This window comes from Scomber scombrus, chromosome 5, assembly GCF_963691925.1.
Source record: "Scomber scombrus chromosome 5, fScoSco1.1, whole genome shotgun sequence".
NCBI classification, from domain to species: domain Eukaryota; kingdom Metazoa; phylum Chordata; class Actinopteri; order Scombriformes; family Scombridae; genus Scomber; species Scomber scombrus.
The window spans coordinates 5,095,093-5,115,170 of NC_084974.1; the positions used below are offsets into that span (position 1 = coordinate 5,095,093).

Genomic DNA, 20,078 nt, shown 5'->3' on the forward strand with positions numbered 1-20,078 from the left:
AACCATTTGTGATAAGAATTCTTTAAATTTCAGGATGAAAGTTAATTCTTGACCTTGATATATCATTTCAACATCAGCTACGCCTTTCCAGCTCTTTCAACAGCAACTCATGGCCTTTCTTAATCATGTATGAATACTGGGATTTGGTTGAAAGCTCAAGAATAAGCTACCAAGTGGAGCATGAGATATGATTCTTTGGTCAGAAAATGTATTTTTTTTAAAGAACTGTGACCAAGTTAAATACTGAGCAGGACATGTAACAGATGAAGAATAAACTTGTCAGCGCTCTCTGTTGTTACGGCGACACTGTTTCAAAAATGACTTCAAAATATATCTTTGGCATTTCTGTGCTCAAACTTCTTCTTACTTCATCAGCCAACATATATATGCAGATAGAAATACGTCCAGACTAAACTAATATCAGCCAATAAAGCAGTCCAGCCGATCTATCAGTCTATAAATGACACAAACTTGCTGGCAAAGTATTAGACTCTTATCCATATTCACCAAAAACCTGCTTTTTTTCAGTTGTTCCAAACTGCTGCTCCATCATCACAGTTTGAATCCCACAGTGATCTAATACTGTCTGTACCTGCTTCTTACTGTTTTTTGTTGGTGTATTAAACAAAATAGTGTATTTTTTCCACTATATTCTACCAGTAACTTGTCCTCCAGTTGGGGCTGCCCTGATTTATGATTTTGATTGGCGGTTTATTCTTCTCACTCGTTATTTCCTCAAATGAAGATGGATTATGTGTGTATGTGCAAGCGTTTGTGTGGAGCGTTTGCTGTTTTTTTATACCCTCCCTTCTCTATTTCTCCAGTTTCTCCTCCTTTTTGCGGGGGACAGGCAAACAATGATTGATGAAGTATCACAGTACATAGGTTATGTTGTAATGCTCATTCACTTACCCCGCCTCTCTCTGTCCTCCTCTAGGTGGTGGCTAGTGACGGGGTGCGGGCTATGATGGAGTCAGCCCTGACAGCCAGAGACCGGGTGGGCGTGCAGGACTTTGTCCTGCTGGAGAACTTCACCAGCGAGGCCTCGTTCATAGAGAACCTGCGCAAACGCTTCAAAGAGAACCTCATCTATGTAAGCAGATGTATTGTCTCAGTGACTGTGATACGGAACCTTTTAGATACAGCCACACTTACAGAACCAGAGCTTGTAAATAGAAATTTAGCCTGAAATCCCTTGTACTTTAAGACTTGGATACTCTAGCCAATTATTGACGAAACTGAGGTCCATTAATGCTTGCAGAAGTTGACCTTCTGTTGCTGTTCATTATGTGTTTAAAAACTGACCAAAATAGCTTATGAGCATCTTCTTTATACCTTTATAACTTTGACTTTTAGCATACTTTCACTCCAAAATGCAGCATTATGTTTCAATTGGAAGAGGACCAATACCTTGTATAGTTCACTTATTTGGTTCTACCCAAGTTTAAAGGGGTTTAACTAGTTATCAGTTGTCTCAGTCCAGGTCTTGTTTAATCTTACTGCAAGTGGATCTTTTCATGTGATGTGAACAGTATGTTTTCCTCTCCGTCAGACGTACATTGGTTCAGTGCTGGTGTCAGTTAACCCTTACAAAGACCTGGAGATCTACACCAAGAACCACATGGAGCGGTACCGCGGGGTCAACTTCTACGAGGTCTCGCCACACATGTAAGTACACGACCTCTGCACACCTTACAGTACGCGGGTCAGACGTAACATTACATTTACAAAAGACTTGAATTAACAAATGACAGTCAACAATCATTCTTTTCGGTATTCTCATTTGGAAGACGTGTGAGAAATGATTCAGCGCATTTCGTTGTTATTACAGGCGGAACATTTTTTACTCGTTGGCACAAACGTCATTCACAGTGAACAGCGTGTTTAGTGTTGTCTGGTTTTTTTTCTCCTACACTATAATAAAGCATCTGTTGACACTTATAAAGCTTTTCCCCCCACCGTGACCAAACATTTGTGGCACCTGTGTACCAAATGTTTGTGTGTGTGTGTGTTCAGTGTATTTGGGAATGTTTGAAAAGTCAACAAGCTGCGTGATGCTCTCATGGTCTGACCGTTCTTCTCTCTATCGGTCAGACGGTCTGTAAGACATCATGGCATGAGGCATGAGTGTTTGTTTGAAAGGTTGCCACAGGAATGGTGAGGGAATCCCCCGTTAAATCCTCCCAGACCCTGTAGGTCAGCTACAAAACAATCAAGTTCATTATGGAGGCTCAAAGTGGCGTCATCGAAACGTTCTCAAACCTCTCGCTAGCTCCTTCTCTCTCTGCTCGATTCCACTGGTAGTTTATTTTTCCTCTTCTCTCCGCTTCAGTACTGGAGTGTACGGCCAAATGTTTTCTCTCTCCGTGAGTGGAAAGAAAGATGTGCTTTGGCAAGTGGAGATGGAGGGCTGGAGAGAGAGAGAGTGAGCAAGAGAAAGGGGGGGGGGGGGGGGGGGATAAGCAAATGATGGTACCAGGCAAGAGATTTCCTCCCAAGAGAGAGGGAATTCCTCTGACCTGAACCTGACCCCCCCCCCCCTGCTCACAACCACCTCCCAATATCACACTAATAGGGATCACACACACCTACAATCTGATGCTGCTATAGCCAAGCTGCTGTTTTTCTTTTTAAATCTTCCAGCAATTAGTCTGGTGTCAGAAATGTGTCCAAACAGGCTGAAACAACACAGCGGTGCTGATAACAGCATGGGGCTGATAAATGATACTGTAACTAAAAGCGGATGCACTCCAGTATGGACTTCATGATTCATACTGATAGTCAGTCCAGTGTCTTTCCATGTTCACACTGTATGAGGAGTTACCATGTGATACTTTCCAAACACAAGTTCTCCAAGACACACTAAGTGCTAAGTTTTTTAAACAGAACATCATCCTCATAATGACTGATGAATGAATATCGACTGTAAGTTTTATTTAATTAGTATTTAATGTTTTTTTCTTCTCTTCTATTACATTTATCTGATAACTGTTTGACTCTTTTAGGCTTTTCTGTACCCATTCTTTAAGTTAGAATTTAAACTGTCAATGGAAACTTGACTTTTGCCAATATTTAAAGCTATAATCAATATTTTTGTGTTGGCAATGATTTACATAACTACATGTAATGTTAAAAGAGTCACTCGTAGTGACAAACCAACAGATAATTATCACCCACCTCTGTAGATCCTCAGAGCTTTTTAGCGTCTTTCAGCTCATTGTTTTGGTTTTACTGCCTGCAACTTTTTTCAAATGATTGAATTTAAATGTGTTTATAGCTTGCGTCCAAAAGATGTTTGGCACTTTATTTGATAACTGCTATAATATTAAAAGGTTTTCTGTACCAATTCCAGGATTTTTGTTTAAATCTGCCAATGTAAAATATTTCTCTCTACTTCACCTAAAGCACTTGGTTTATTTCCCCTGGGTATGAAATGTGCAAAATAAGTAGTTTGCCTTGTTAAGCGATGATTTCTTGTCTAAAACCCTGAGCATCTTAAGTTGTTTCCCTGTCTATAGTCCAAGCTTTGTTGCCCATTTGTCTCCAAACATCCTACTACAGTCTTCCTGATTGCGTCTCTCTCTCTCTCTGCTCCTCTAGCTACGCGGTGGCAGATAACTCTTACCGCTCCATGAGGACAGAGAGGAAGGACCAGTGCATCCTGATCTCCGGCGAGAGCGGTGCCGGGAAGACTGAGGCGTCCAAGAAGATCCTGCAGTATTACGCCGTCACCTGTCCGGCCAGTGACCAGGTGCAGACCGTCAAAGACCGCCTGCTACAATCCAACCCCGTGCTGGAGGTGAGACTCCATTCTACTAGTGGACCACACAGAAAGCTTTTCAGCATATTGGATTTAAGTTGCGCTGTCACATTTATCAAGCTGCTGATTGATGACAGAGGGAGATACTGTATATTAGTTTGTTGATGAATATGAGGCTGATTTTTTTTTTTTATAAATCAACCTGTCAGCAGTTTGAAATAAGTCTGATAACCTCCAGATTAAAATGAAGAAAAATAGTTTTCAGGCCAAAATAAGCTCTATATATCACACCGTCATGAGTAATGTGTTCATATCTTTTTATCACGTTGGAAATCATTCATTCACCTGCTGATAGGTGTCAACACATCATTTTTTACATTTAAAATATTATCAATTTTCTTAACATTATATTCAGTTTAAAACATGTAAGAGACCATTATTCCTGTTTAAGGTTGTTTAGGAAAATGAAGGCAATAGAGAAGTGTTAAGTTTACAGGAGCGCTTGTTTCGATGTGTGGCATGTCCAGATGCTGTCCAGATGTGTGTGTGTGTGTATATGTGTATGTGTGCACTGTGCCCTGTAATCTGTCCAACTGTAGACAAACACTGCAGGGACTCTTACCTTCTTGTCTGCCTCCTCATCTTTATGACACTCTCTCTGTTTAACTGTTATCTCTCTTCCTCCTTAATCCAACGCTCCTCACTCCTCTCTCTCTCGTCTTTTTTACCCACAGGCGTTCGGCAATGCCAAGACGTTGCGTAACGACAACTCGAGTCGCTTTGGCAAGTACATGGACATTCAGTTTGACTTCAAGGTGAGCAGGATGGTCTGATTTACACTGGCAGTTACTTTAAACACGCTCCAACAAGTCCGTCTTTAGGAGGGAGGATATTGATTGTTGCAAGAATCTGAAATATTGTTCCTCATATCGAAAATCCTAAAAAAAAAAAAAAACTTACGCTGTGTTTTTTTTTGCATGCCAACATAAGAAAATGTAATGATGTCTATTCCCACAACTTCCCCGTGATTTTTCTCTTGATTTCGACATGAATCACATCACTCCCTCTCTCCTGCATCCGTGCTTGTGGACGCACAATATTTGCCTGCATGTGTATAATCACACCTCAGTACCCTAGCCTCAACCTCTCCTCCTCCTCCTACTCCTCCCCCTTCTCTCCCTGGCCTTTGTCCCGTCGGCAGGGCGCCCCGGTTGGAGGCCACATCATCAACTACCTGCTGGAGAAGTCCCGGGTGGTCCACCAGAACCACGGGGAGAGGAACTTCCACATTTTCTATCAGCTGATCGAGGGAGGGGAAGAAGACCTGCTAAGACGCCTGGGCTTAGAGAGGAATCCTCAGCAGTACCAGTATCTGGTTAAAGTAAGCATGTAGGACTGTGTGTGTGTGTGTGAAGTGTCGGTAAACATACCGGATGAGTATTTATAGTGTGTTTGTGGTAAAAACTGCTATAACTTGGGTGTGGTATGCATCTTTCTGCAGGGCTGGAAAGTGTGAAATGTTTCAATAAAAGTGCTATGGGTGTGCCATATATAGTATGTATGGTAATATGGCTATACATTTTTATGTGATTAAAATGAGTCATAGCATTATAACAACAGCTGTTTACTTAATTAACCTTATTTCACCAATAGAAGCAACCAGTGTCATTTAGTGATGATGCTTTTTTTGGTCTTTTTTAGTATCTCTATATATTTATACATATTTTTATGCTGTAATAATGCTGTGCTGATGAAGTGATGAAATGAACAGCATGAGTATGAAAAATTAAAGGTTAGGTACAAGAAAAAGCCAGAAATCACTTGAAAAGAGCCAAGCAGCTGATCTGACATATAAACAACCACAAACAACGGATTTTGAAATGAATAACAAAATATTGTGCAATTATATCATGATTAATGTCATTATTGTGAAACTGTCCTGCAATATCATATTCATTTAATTTAACAGATTTTGTTACCACAATATTACCTCTTTCCCAATATGTCATATGCAATATAAACATTCATTTTAGTTTAAACAAAAGAAGCCAAACTTTTCAAATGTAACATAATAAAATATAATCTAAGCACAACCAGCTGTGCAGTCTGAAATTAGCCCAAAATATGACTGAAATCAGTGAATATCTGGAAAGGAGGAAGTAGATAAGATTACAGGATTACTTTTTGAATAAAGTGTAAAGATTTGATGACCAGCTTTATCACTAGGTAGCTGTCCTTTACGTGGATACCTACTCTGCACTGTGCTGTGTGATGAGATGTATAGTGATGCTCACTTTCTGTCGAGACAGAAAAATTACACATTTTTATACCAGACATAACAGAACTACATCTCAATGGCATGTACTACACCAGCATGAACAGCATCTGATGAATGCTGCGGTTTGATGTGTGGTTTATTACAGACATATTTATAAAACAACCTGCCGAAGGGGAATTACCTGCAGCCATGCTAAAATCAGACTTAGACAGTGAAGTCATTCCTGAGCCACACCTCTGTAGATGAATGTAAACCATCTGTAAATTCTGCAGGGAAGTTGCAGCAGGATCTTACTCTATCCTGTCAGAAGCCATAGGTCTGTAGCCTCTGTGTGTTGAGTGTGTGTGAGTGTGTGTATGTGTGTGTCCCAGTGGGAGCTCTGGTTAATAGGCTCTCAGTAAGAGGTTCTCTGTGCAGTGAGAGGAACTTTCCTCAGGGGGGGAGGATCTGCCTTAAGGGCACTAGCTTCACCTCCCTTCAGTGAACACACACCAACAGCTACAGAGCAAAAACATTTCACGTGCACGCTTGTGCAAATAGGTGTTTACATGACGTGTCAATGGAAGCTCACATCACATGTAAACGCCTATTAAGATCATTTATGGATTTTGCCCTGCATGTTTTTAAGTTTGCAAACTAGATTAACAGCCTGAAGTAGACAGGAAGTAAACAGTGTTTTGAGAGTGCTTTAGCTTGTTTTTGTGTGTGTGTTTTCCGTAGGGTAACTGTCCCAAAGTGAGCTCCATCAATGACCGCAGTGAGTGGAAGCTGGTGAGGAAAGCCTTGAGCGTGATTGGCTTCAACGAGGACGACGTGGAGGTGAGGAGCAAATCCAAGCAGTGGAAATGAAGCCTGACATGTTGTCACCTTCTTTACTACTTTAGGTAGTGTGACATGTAGAAAAATTTCAGCTGAAAGTGATGATCTCTCTCCCTGAGTATCTAAATATGTTGCACTTTGTTTTTCTTTCTTACTCTCACTTCTACTAAGTAATTGAAGTTTGCACCACACAAACACTTAGCTATTACCACCCTCACTATGTGTGTTAACAGCAATATAAGCAGTTAAGTTCTCCATGTGCCTGAGGGGGCTGAGGCTGTTCCTGTGGATATTGTGTGTGTGTGTGTGTGTGTGTGTGTGTGTGTGTGTGTGTGTGTGTGTGTGTGTGTGTGTGTGTGTGTGTGTGTGTGTGTGTGTGTGTGTGTGTGTGTGTGTGTGTGTGTCTGATATTATATGGTGAGAACTTGTTTGTGCTCAGCGTGGGAGTTTTCCTACATGCTCAGGAGTCTGGGCTCGCTTCCAGAGCTCAAACAACCTCACACTGCTTATAGAGTGAGGAGCAGGTGTGTGTGTATGTGTGTTAGCCTAATTTTAATCACTCACCCTTATCTGCCTAGTCGTTCATAAAGATAGCCTCAACAGTAACCACAGATCTGTATAATTCATCTTTTTACCTTTGTTCTCTCCCTCCTCCCTTCAATCTCCTTTTTCTCTCCTTCTTCTACTTTCTTTGCTTTCCATTCCCTGTGTAGGAGCTGTTGAACATCATCGCCAGTGTGCTCCACCTGGGGAACGTGCAGTACGGCGGAGAGGACGGCATCGCCTGCATCACTTCTGACACTCAGATAAAGTACCTGGCCAGGGTAAGAAGCTGCACCGAGCAGGTTCATAAACACTCCTAACAGGCTGCCGGTGAAAAAAAGGCTCAGGTCAAGCATTTAGAATCTCTCCTAGGAACATTAAACAAGGACTAAAATAGTCCATTCTCAGAGGAGGACTTTAGAGGTATTTACAGTATGAAGCTTTCTACACTTATTTACAGCAAGGAGAGGAAATACTGTCAGCAGAGAGAGTGATGTCACTGCTTTATGACTCCCAACGCCACAAAGTAGAAATTATGATGACCTATTATAGTTTTTATGATGTGTGAGTTATTGAATATTAGACGAAGATAAAATTGGAAATTATTGAAATAGCAGCATAGGCTTTATGTGTAAGTAACTAATTTATCCAAAATGCAAAATTATACATACATATCTTAAATCTCATAGTATTTTTTTTTTTTTCATTTGCATAATATGCTGTTAACACTGGCAGGATTTATGAAATAGGGTTTTAAAATAAATGTGTATACAATGAATTAGTAGCTATTGTGATTCAGCTGTGTAAATAAGTCAGCCCTGTCAATGACATCATGTTATTAAATCATAGCGCCACATCAGGAAAATGATTCCATAATAATATAAAAACTCTGTATCTCCCAAATATTACAGTCCACATTCAAGCTGAAATAAATGAATGTAATTAGATTACATCTGTTATAATTAAGTTCCATGTTGGCATTAGGCCAGGAAACAGGGAATCCTCAGCCATTATTTGTGGACATTCTTTACCACTCTTATGCAGGCAATATAAAGGGTAATTCATCCCAGTCTTCATCCCACACAAAGTCAATTGCAAAAAAATGCTTCTGTTTTTTATCATAATTATCTGTTCATGACTTCATTGTTATAAATATTTCCAAAACATTCCTCTTCCCACTCATTGTTTCTGCCTGAAAGCAATCTGCTGCTAACTCCAACATGTTGGAACACCTCTGAAGCTTTGTCTCAATATTGACTTAGTCCAGTTAGGAATGATTTCCTGCTCTGTGAAGCTTGATAAGTACTCACATTCACATATCTGTTTATCCCTAGTAATGCTGGTTAAGACTTAGTCAATGATGTCATTTGCACATTACTCTAGAAAAAAAACCAGATCATACTTTGTATACAGTAGCCTCCATTCATTTCCGCTGCAGTCTTCTAATTACGCCTGATGTCAGACATGGTCAACAGATACCATCCGCAGTGATGTCACAGCGGCTGAGCGGGCCGACGTCTGTCTGTTGACATTTTTTGGGGATCATTTATTTATAGTGATGGGGCTGCGGCGCATGCTCTAATGTTGTTGTGCTTTTCCAGTTGTTAGGAGTGAATGGGACGGTGCTGACGGAGGCACTCACACACAAGAAGATAATTGCCAAGGGGGAGGAGGTAGGTTTGAATATTACACACACTCATTGTAGCAGTGTGCGATAAGCATTTGTATACAAAGCTTTCCTGTCTGTGTAATGTCTGGTCTGCTCCAGTGTAATTACATTGTAACTTGTCGCTGCTGCTTTCTGTGTGCCTCTGTCTCTCGTCGCCATCTCTCACCCTCCTGTGTGTGTGTGTGTGTGTGTGTGTGTTTCGTCTTCAGTTGATGAGCCCTCTCAACCTAGAGCAGGCATCCTCAGCTCGGGATGCTTTGTCCAAGGCAGTGTATGGACGCACCTTCACCTGGCTGGTTAACAAGATTAATGCTTCACTGGCATACAAGGTATACAAACACACATACACATATTCACTCTCTGCAGTAACCGTGGCAACTTCCCATTCAAGGAATGTACATTTTTGACCTCATCTTACTTTCAGGAATTCGTATCACCTTCTATTAATGATATTACATCTATTAAACTGAAAACAAACTTGACCCAAACTATAGTGTCCCCTACATTTTGTGACAGCACAGCTCCACCTTGTGGACATTAACCAGTCCAACAAGTGCGCACAAGGCCTGGAGTCTCATCTCTGTGGCAGCTGTTACATGCAAGCATTACACCAATAAACTCATATGAGCCCCAATATGTGTTTTTTTCCCCTCAATACAGTTACATAAAATCAGCTTGTAATATTTTAAATTTTAAAAATGTTAAAAACAATGAGCTGAGTTTCACTTATAAGTCTTTTGATCTGTTGTTGATATAAAAAATAATATGAGCACACTGTTAATGCTTTCTGCATTTTTCTGTCATATAGATATAAAGATGAGTTTTGTTGTTTTTCTTCAACAGGACGACTCGTACAAGAATTCCTCAGTCATCGGCCTGCTGGATATCTATGGCTTTGAGGTCTTCCAGAACAACAGGTACAGTATTAATGATTTTAGGTTCATCATTTAGTCCATTGTTAGTTTACAGATAGTAATGCTGAATTTAAACCTTTCATGAGGTTTGCTCAACAGCTACAAATCCATCTAAACAAGAAAGTAATTGAAACACTGAAACTTAACCCACACAGTCTGATTTTTCTTTTTTTAATAAAAAAAATAAAAATAGCACAATGTAGAAGAATGTAAAATTTTCTGGAGCTTTCAGCTGCATCTTGTAGCCTTCACCAGCTGCTAGAGTTTACACAGTTGCTTACTTAGCAACCTGAGTCAGCGCTGTATGATGAGATGCTCCAGAAAAAGTTAGTGGACCCCCTCAAACTGCTATTTATGCAGACAATAATTAACCTTCAACCTTAACCTATACAGTAACCTATATTTAAATACAGGATGCTATGGATTACAGTGATTGGGTAACAGTAGCCTTTAATGAAGGATCGGTCACCAGCCACTCAGTCAGAGTCACCCACCACCGAAATAGCATGTTTGTGACATGTGTTTTTCCCCCCCTTGAGCTAACATGTCTGCTGTTGTTGTTTTGCAGCTTTGAGCAGTTCTGTATCAACTACTGTAACGAGAAGCTGCAGCAGCTCTTCATTGAGCTCACCCTCAAGTCGGAGCAGGACGAGTACGAGGCCGAAGGCATCACGGTCAGACACCACTTTCTTCCCTTCCTCTCACACACACATCCCTCCTTCATACTGCAGTACAACGTATGAGAGATGAACACCTGGATTTTTATGAGTTGAGGCACATTCACCAGCTTATTTTATCTTCCTCCTCCAGTCCTGCCAGTCTCTGTTCAACCTTCATCACACTCTCTGGTCATGTCCTGGTTTAACATCCTGTCATCACACTCTTCCTCATCTCTCAGCTGGAGTTTAGGCTTTACAAAGAGCTCTTAATGTGATTGTGGTTTCAGTTATGTTTGCTGATGCGAATTTGATAATCTAATGTATTATCCTGCTGTTTCACAAAGGCTTTTAGGCCAAGTGATTTGCAATAAGTGCTGATATTTTTATAAGATGCTGCAATATAAGGAATTAATCCACCATCTTTTTTTATCATTAGAGCTGTGTTATTTATTTCCAGTTAAAAGCTTTAATGATTCCTTTTATGGAATTATGTTTAATGGCGGCAAACATCTGTAGAATTTTTCATCTCACTTGCCTTTGCCTTCATTTGCATTTATTGCATTTACATTGATTTGTTTTGCTTCTCTGGAACAGAGAGGCCTTTTGTGCGCAGTCTAATATAAATGCACTGGTTAAAGAGCAAGAAAACAGGTTGTGGGAGAGACTTGGATTCACCTCTCAAAGAGCCCATTATCATCAGACATCAGGGCAGTGGGCTTCTGTGGAAATGATGTGGCTGTTAACATGAACACTGCAGCACTCAGGCTTTGTGTTCATGTGTTCACATACAAGTGGGTGAGCAGCGAGTCTGAGCGCCAGGATTCCTGAAATTCTGCAGATGATTGAATTTTATGGTCATTAAAAGGTTAGAATAGTTGTAATTGTATCAGGGTTAGACTGATACATTTTTTAAATTTAAGAATTCTTAGGCCTGTCACAACAATTACATTATCGACTTATCGTACAATAACGTAATTAAAAACATCATCATGTCTATATATGGACTTATTGTATGATACGTGAACATGACCATGATCATTTTTTTGACCTCAGTATTGCCACACTTCACATTAGCAGCTAAGAAGCTATTCATGTCACATTGGTTAAGCAAGTAGTGTCCTCCATTCCTCACTGTTTACGTCCTGAGTGGAGACTGCAGAAGAATTAAAGGTATATTACTCTGTCCCCAACTATAATGGCAGTCTGTGTTTATACAGAAGTGTAGCGCCCACTCTCCAATCCCACCCCCGCCCCCCTTGCATTATTATGCTATTATATTATCATTATATCAGTGGTATTAAATGATTTTCAAATGACAATAATATTGTTTATCGCGATTATATCTGAGACAATATATCGTCCAACAAAAGTTGTTATCGTGACAGGTCTAAGAATTACATTTATACAACGAATTGTACGGTAGTCATTTATCAAGCAGTCGTTGAGAGCCTAATTAGATGGTAACATCTCAATTGAATTGCAATTGATGTCCAAACTAGTCTGACTGCTTGGATAATAATAGGTGTAAGACAGCAACTGTCCCTGCAGTCTGCCTACGAACAGGCTGTTCTGAGACAAGCCAACAAGATAATAACTGAGCCGTCCAATGTGCCACACTTAGTACCAGCTACTGCCATCAGGGAGGAGGTTTACAGCACCACAGTGATTAATAGATTTAAAAACTGTTTTATCCTTACTTCAATAAATTATGTAATTGGCAGCCGATGAAATAAGGATGAAATTGATATAAAAACCAACAGAGCTTCAATTTTACTTATCTACAGATGATTGACTATTTTGTTGACTATGTTTCTTGTTGCCTGTAGCCGTCTTCCTGTAACCTTGTCTTTTATGTATGTGTAATGTTTTGTATGGATGCAATAAGGGTGGAAGCCTGATCCAAATGTCCTACAATACGGGACAATAAAGTGAATCTTGAATCTTGAATCTCAGCAACTGATGCCACCTCAGGCGACTAGTGTTGGCATCTTTCAGAAATCCACAATACTTCAACTGAGCTTTTAAATCTGTTGATTTAATGATAATACTGTTCATTATGCCAAACAAGGACAATTCATGTCTGACATTTTCATATGATCTCTAACCGGAGTTCTGTCCTTCCAGTGGGAGCCGGTACAGTACTTCAACAACAAGATCATCTGTGACCTGGTGGAGGAGAAGTTCAAAGGCATCATCTCTATCCTGGTGAGGAGACGCTCTGCTTTCCATCTCTTTCTAACTGAAGAGGATTTGAGACTAAATTGTTCTTTCAAAAGGATGATTGAATTCACTCTGGAGGTGGACATATATACCCAATGGCAGTTACCCAATGAGTTTGACATTTTGGGCAATAATACTGGTGTCTTGTTGTCACTGTGAGATTGATAGACAACCAGCAAATACGCACTTCAGTTGTTTGTTTACAGCTTAAACAAATAAGATATAATATAATATATATACAATGTTGATTACTGAGCTTTAGAGGTACTGGTTGGCACATTTTTTAGCTTTAGACAGACTAGCTGTTTTCCTTCTTTCCGCTCTTTATGCTAAGACAAATACAAGACTGGAATCAATCTTCTCATCTAACTCTCAACAACAACTCAAGTCAGCATGTTTCCCAAAATGTTGAACTGTTCCTTTATTGCTCAGTCATTACTATAACAACCAAAAACCGGTTTAATCTCACTGTAAAGTTAATTATGTATTCATTAATGTGATCCCGGCACCATTTGTGTGTAAAATCTAAACACATAAAGCTCAGTATCAAGTTATTGTAAGTGATATGAGGGGATGTTGTTGCTGTTGTGAGATAATGACTAATGGCCGTTCCTCCCTCTGCTCCCGCTACAGGATGAGGAGTGTCTGAGACCTGGAGACGCCAGTGACATCACCTTCCTGGAGAAGCTGGAAGGCACAGTGGGAGGACACCCACACTTTGTGACGTTAGTTTGATTCGAACTCTCAGCACAGTATTTAAATATGAGGTTGTCTGCTTGCTGCACTGCTGGACATGTGGCCACTCCATTCACTTTATATCCATTCTGTGTTTGTCTGTCTCTCTGTGTGTGTGTGTGTGTGTGTGTGTGTGTGTGTGTGTGTGTGTGTGTTCCCCTGCAGTCACAAGCTGGCCGATGGAAAGACCCGAAAAGTAATGGGCCGTGATGAATTCCGACTGCTGCATTACGCTGGGGAGGTCAACTACAATGTCAACGGTGTGTATGTGTGTGTGTGTGGCTGTAAACAAGCTGTCCTCATTCAAGTTGCCCCCTCTTTATTTGTAACTGGAAACAAGTACGAAGCAGATGAAGCAAAGCAGCTAAGGCCGGTGTGATGTTATTTTCCTAGGATGTTTGGTGTTGCAGTGAATTTGGCACCGAGGTTAGACATGCTAAACTCATTTCCATTTCTAAATATCACTACCCTCTGCTAAAAATAACACGTCATCAAACCAAAACAAGTTTATTTTAGAACTTTGTCGCAATGTGACCCACTCACTTACTTAATGCTTTTTATGCCCGCTGGCATTAAGGGCAACAACAGAGGATCTCCACTCCTTTGGCACTTCCTCTCTTCCTTCCTCCTGCTGTCCAGTATTGGGGAATTCTTGTAATGTGTTCTCTTCGTATTATGTGTCCAATCCATCTCCTCCGCCTTCTCATGATAGTGGCGTCAGTGCTGTCTTGATTGGTCTGAGCCAGGGATGTATTATAAGAGCTGATAGGGCGCCACCACTCAGCCCATCAGCCAATTTTTCCCAGTGGTCACTTGTGGTATTGCAGCAAAAAAATCCCCCTGCGGCACAAAAATCATTTTCCCCATAGACCACCATTGTAAAAGAGACGTCTGTAAAACTGTTGACAGGACACCTTAAACTGCAATCAAGTTCAATTACGACTCTTTCTATTAAGAATTTTTGATCAATGGAGGTTTTATATTTGTTGAACTTTCCTCTAGCCGAGAAAAGTTGATTTAAAAAAATCTGTGACGTCTTCACCATCGGGGGAAACACTCCTGTGCATATTCAGTGGCAATTCTACAGTTTGTAGTCTGCTAGCGTAATAATGTAATCCGCCCAGTCAAAGTTCAAATGAGGTGAACTCTGACCTGTGAATGTGCAGGAGAAACAGGAAATACATGCAAGTTTCAATAGACGAAGCAGGAAAATATAGTGATCATAGGAGTATAACAGGAGGGTTATCCCACCTGTAATGTGCACAGGAAGTGTTGAGTTTAATTGACAGTAACGTTATGTTTAATATACTCAAGTTATGAAGACAACTGGTTAACATGAAAGAAGTCTTGAGTTTACTTATCAATAACAAATGAAAAAAGGATCAGAAATCAGAAGTGTCTTATTAAAATGGATGATTATGAAATAAAGGCCTGTTTTTAAATCTAAGCGTGTTGCACATAAAGTCTTGATGGAAGAAAGAGCGTCTATTTGAGGATTTATGATAGCTCTTTCTCATGGTGAAAAATGACTTTATAACAATATTGAATTAATGTATTCAACAGCAACACCAGACTTTACTTAATTTTACCAGTAACAGTCGTGGAAGTGATTAGTCAGCACATGTATCAAAAATAAAACTGATCTTCTTCTTCTTCAGGATTTTTGGACAAGAACAATGACCTACTCTTCAGGAACTTAAAAGAGGTGAGACTGAGTTCAGATCGAACAGGAGGAGAATAAATTAAGAGGATTGTAAGAAAAGCACTTTGATAGAGTGATACAGTGTTTGAGTCAGTGGTTCAGCATTGTCCTTTGTGTTGTGTTTGCAGGTTATGTGTATGTCAGAGAACAAGATCCTCAACCAGTGCTTTGACAGGGAGGAGCTGAGCGACAAGAAACGTCCTGACACGGTGAGATACCTCAGTCTGTGTGTGTTCCCTCATCGTGTCCTGACTTGCTCTGCATGTTGCACACACTCCTATAAGGGATGCTCTCAAGCATCCCAGAATACTTTCCCACAGCAAAACAAACAGTGTTGTGTTTCCCCTGTCCAGTATTGAGTGGGCGATATGATGGGGATTCTCTGTGGCCTCCCACTCTCTGAAGAATGCCCTGACACTTGTATGCCCTTCACACAAACACACACACGCACACACACTTAAACAGGGTACTGTCACAGGCTGGCAAGTTAGAGGCCCAATCCTCCACACTGGGCCCAGTGTTCAGTCTCTACTGGATTGCCAGTCACGTCAGCCACTCCTCTGCATCGCTCCTTACCTCATCATCTCTCCGTCGCCGTAAACGCAGGAGGCTTCCATTTCATTTTGCTCTCCTCATTTTTAGCTTCCACAAGTCTTTTGCTTCAGTTACTGACCAGCATCCTCTCCCAGCCTCTCAGCCTCATCTCTTCATCCCTCTCTAACCAGCTCCCCTCCTCTGTTTCTCTTGTTTGTGTCTGCCCCTCCAGGCAGCAACCCAGTTCAAAGCCAGTCTGGCGAAACTCATGGAGATCCTCATGTCGAAGGAGCCATCGTACGTCCGCTGCATCAAGCCCAATGACTCCAAGCAAGCAGGTATGAAGTCAAGTCTTGTTTTGTATAATATGGTACCAAATAAGAATGCTGAAATGCTGAAACGCTTACAGAAATACTAGCAGATACTGAGAGACACTGTCAACATAGTGTACTCCAGGATTAAAGAACATCTTTAATCAAAGGTGAAACTAGTGACTGAAATAAAAAAGAACATCATACACAAAACTTTGAGTTCTTATTGTAATGATTTTAGACTTGTTGAACATCTTGGATTAATGCAATTTATCTTTATCTAACCAAGTAATAGAATTACATGTGAAAATACATGTGATCTTCCCTATTTTTTTTTACACATACAAAGAAGTTTAAATTATTTAAAAATGTATATTTTAGTGTTTATCTCTTGGGCTGACATAAAATAATAATATACATATAAGTCTGTATTGTACAGTAATGGTAACTTGATTGGACAGTGGACTACAGGGAAGAGGTGGTTTTGATGGAGTATAAAGACTCTACCATTTATAACCCATGATATTGCTGTGCCAAAAAAAACAATCAATTATAAAAATCAATGATACATTATACAATAGTTTGTTGACGTAGCTCTGTAATAGCTTTGATGTCAGCTTTATGTAACAGTTCTTGTAAACACAGTTGAAGCAGCTTAGCAGCCTCAACAAGCTAATATTTTCACAGAGACGTCATGTTAATCTCGTGCTTTGGCTAATTCCAACCAAAACAGTTTGTTTTCAGAGGCATCAGCGGTTGCCGCGTAAACTCTCCGTGTGGTTGTCAGTATATCGGGCCGGCCTTTGTTTCTCCCCACAGTTGGCCTTTTGTTGAATTTCACACTGTTTCTCTGTCCTTTGTCACTCCTACTCCTGCTGCTGTTTAGCATTTACTGGTTTCTTCTGGTTCATTTTCTCCAACAGACCGTACATTTTTCTCAGACTCATGTAACCGTGCTCTCCATCTCCCACTCTTTTCCCCTCTGGTCCTGCTCCCAGGTCGATTTGACGAGGTGTTGATCCGTCACCAGGTCAAGTACCTGGGACTGATGGAGAATCTGAGGGTGAGGAGAGCCGGCTTTGCTTACAGACGGCGCTACGAGGTCTTCCTACAGAGGTGATCAGCTGCTCCTTTTTTATCCTATAAGGCACAACTACATGTTACCACCTGAAGCATGAACTACTTCGTTATAAAGGACATATTCGAGCATATGTGCTTCTTGTTGTCTTTTAGTACACATCTGAACTGATTATGATGTCCTTGTTAAGTCAAATAAGCCAAATAAGGCAATTAATACAATCAGTTCCATACAATACATTTGCTGTAAGAAGAACATTTTTACTACTTACAGAATGTCATATAGCCCCAAAACCAGTGTTGTGGTCAGTTTTGATATAAGATTCAATGATGTCTGTCATCTCTAATCATGTGATAAACACAACTGAATAGGCAAAGTTCAGGATTAAACTACAGATACAGATGCACATTTGTTAAATCCATGAGTAAATCATTGCCTACACTGAAGACCTGAGTCTTTTAAAAGGTTTTTGAGGGAATAGTAAGAATCCCATAGAATCTAAATGACCTGTCTCTACCGTACATCGTAATATAGTAAAACATAATAATTTAAAATACTTCAAATTATGAATGTAGTGATAAACTAGTGAGTAGAGACAACATGGACCTTTTTCAGAGCAGACATGTTGTATTATATGTGTAAATGTAAAAGAAATTAGCTTTGTCAATGTGCCATTTTAAACCAGATTATGTGTAAGAATTACAAAGCAATTTAGATGTATGAATTGTTTTTATATTGCAAATGAATGGACAGGTTGTAATGGAACATATAAAATGAGACCTTCCCTTCCTGAATTGGTTGGTTGGGTATATCAGCCTGTGGACTGATTTTTATATGAAGGACCTGGGTGGGATTTTCCACAAAAATCTAAAGGATGTGATGTTTTTGAGTACCCTTCCTCTCTCCTGCTAACCTCAACAAGAAAACAGTGCTATCAGAGTAGAAACACGGCTGTAATGTCATGTCACCCACTCCCAAGCACACACAACTAAAACATTATTTCCTCAACAAAGGAACAGAAAACAAACTCTAGAGCGATAGCAGAACAGAGCTTACCCCTTTTGTTTTTTCTGTTGGTAGTAATAAGATGGTAATGGCACACATTTCACAACAAAACATAGCGTGTTGCTTCCTGGCCACAGCTCACTGAGCCTACCAGTGTTTTGTAAACACGATTAGTCAAAAAAAAAGGATGTAAAATGTTTACTGGTTGGACCAGGTTCGGGTGGTTGATTAACATATTTTAAGCAAGTGTTTGAACTGACAATTGAAAGATGTTCTCTGTAACAATTAAGTTTTCTTCCTGAACCAGTATTCCAACTCATACTTACTTTTCACTTTTGTCTGTTTAGGTATAAGTCCCTGTGTCCAGACACATGGCCTAACTGGGAGGGGAAGCTTTCCGATGGAGTGGCCACACTGGTCAAACACCTGGGATACAAGCCTGAGGAGTACAAACTGGGCAGGTCAGCAAAACACACACACACACACACACTCATATCTAGAGAGAAATGTTGAGAGAAGTGTTATGATGTTTCAACTGTTTTTAATTATTTCATTGAATATGTTTTATTTTAAACTCACAGATCCAAAATTTTCATCCGCTTCCCGAAGACCTTGTTTGCTACAGAAGATGCACTTGAGACCAGGAAACACAGTCTTGGTAAGAGCCCGTGACATCACTGATAATTTGTGTCTAACATTGTCAACAACTGTTACAACTCAGATTGAAACCATGCGTCTCCTTTTGCTCTCTGTCATCACACAGCCACCAAGCTGCAGGCAGGATGGAAAGGCTACAGTCAGAAGTCCAAATACCAAAAACTCAGAACCTCAGGTGAGGAAGTCTGTACTATCACATCTGTACTGCATTTTCTCTTGTTAAGGGCATGTTTAGAACTGTAAGAGGTCTCCTGGTAGGTTTTTATTGTTTCTTTATTATTTAAATGACAATGTGTGTCGTGTTTCTCATCAGCTATTGCCATCCAGGCGTGGTGGAGGGGGATCCTGGCGAGGAGGAGGGCTCAGCGCAGGCGAGAGGCCGCTAATACCATCCGCAGGTACAGACTATGCAGGCACAGGCCAGCAGAGGGCACAATACACTCACTGTGTGATAGATACACCAGTGTCTTCTAACATCTGCTTCTAAAATGAGCAGTATAGTGGTTGAAGGGTTTAATTACTTCATATAAATTATCGTTCTTCATTAAGATATTTAACATCAAGACCTTTTGTCTTCCAGTTGTAAATATAAGCAAATAATGTTTGTTTTAATTGAAGTATTGTTGTCTTAATTGGCAGACACTAACTGTATGATGTTCAGATTTTCATTGCTTTGTGTCTTCATCTTTCCCAACCTCAGGTTCATCAAGGGCTTCATCTACCGCCACAAGGAGCGCTGTCCGGAGAACGAGTATTTCCTGGATTACGTGCGCTACTCTTTCCTCATGACGCTGCGCAGGAACCTGCCCAAGAACGTCCTGGACAAGACCTGGCCCACTCCACCGGCAGCTCTTACCGAGGTGAGAGGAAGTTTGTTTCCGGGAAAAATAATAAAAAATTAAAGTATGGTGATTAAGTGACAAACAAACAAGAACTAATTCTTATCTGAGGACAATCAGAAAATAAACGATGTTGTTAAAGCCCAAACAGATCAAACAGAATCATATTAATAATTCTATTATTAATTTCTATATATGTAAACAAATATTGTCGTTTTCAAACAATATTTGTTTTGCATAGGAAGGTGATGAAATAATTAATTTATAAATTCAAATCTCCATAAAATATAGATAGATATGAATTCATAAAGAAAATTCAAAATGTGTTTTTCTTGACACTCTTTTTTTTTAATAA

General features: G+C 40.1%; 1 protein-coding gene across 2 annotated transcripts in view; it reads left to right on the forward strand.

Moving 5' to 3' along the window:
• The window catches only part of LOC133980599 (unconventional myosin-Ic-like), a 60,096-nt gene that overhangs the window by 34,246 nt on the left and 5,772 nt on the right, over window positions 1-20,078 (forward strand). For both annotated transcript variants that reach the window (XM_062419357.1, XM_062419358.1), the window contains 23 exons: window positions 938-1,093; window positions 1,553-1,668; window positions 3,601-3,799; window positions 4,495-4,575; window positions 4,962-5,141; window positions 6,759-6,857; window positions 7,571-7,681; window positions 9,002-9,073; window positions 9,279-9,398; window positions 9,913-9,986; window positions 10,552-10,657; window positions 12,767-12,847; window positions 13,496-13,587; window positions 13,763-13,857; window positions 15,256-15,302; window positions 15,428-15,508; window positions 16,066-16,171; window positions 17,143-17,260; window positions 18,575-18,688; window positions 18,809-18,885; window positions 18,991-19,059; window positions 19,198-19,282; window positions 19,585-19,744. In XM_062419357.1, the coding sequence (XP_062275341.1) occupies window positions 938-1,093; window positions 1,553-1,668; window positions 3,601-3,799; window positions 4,495-4,575; window positions 4,962-5,141; window positions 6,759-6,857; window positions 7,571-7,681; window positions 9,002-9,073; window positions 9,279-9,398; window positions 9,913-9,986; window positions 10,552-10,657; window positions 12,767-12,847; window positions 13,496-13,587; window positions 13,763-13,857; window positions 15,256-15,302; window positions 15,428-15,508; window positions 16,066-16,171; window positions 17,143-17,260; window positions 18,575-18,688; window positions 18,809-18,885; window positions 18,991-19,059; window positions 19,198-19,282; window positions 19,585-19,744 (2,439 nt within the window). The remainder of the gene's footprint in view (window positions 1-937; window positions 1,094-1,552; window positions 1,669-3,600; window positions 3,800-4,494; window positions 4,576-4,961; window positions 5,142-6,758; window positions 6,858-7,570; window positions 7,682-9,001; window positions 9,074-9,278; window positions 9,399-9,912; window positions 9,987-10,551; window positions 10,658-12,766; window positions 12,848-13,495; window positions 13,588-13,762; window positions 13,858-15,255; window positions 15,303-15,427; window positions 15,509-16,065; window positions 16,172-17,142; window positions 17,261-18,574; window positions 18,689-18,808; window positions 18,886-18,990; window positions 19,060-19,197; window positions 19,283-19,584; window positions 19,745-20,078) is intronic.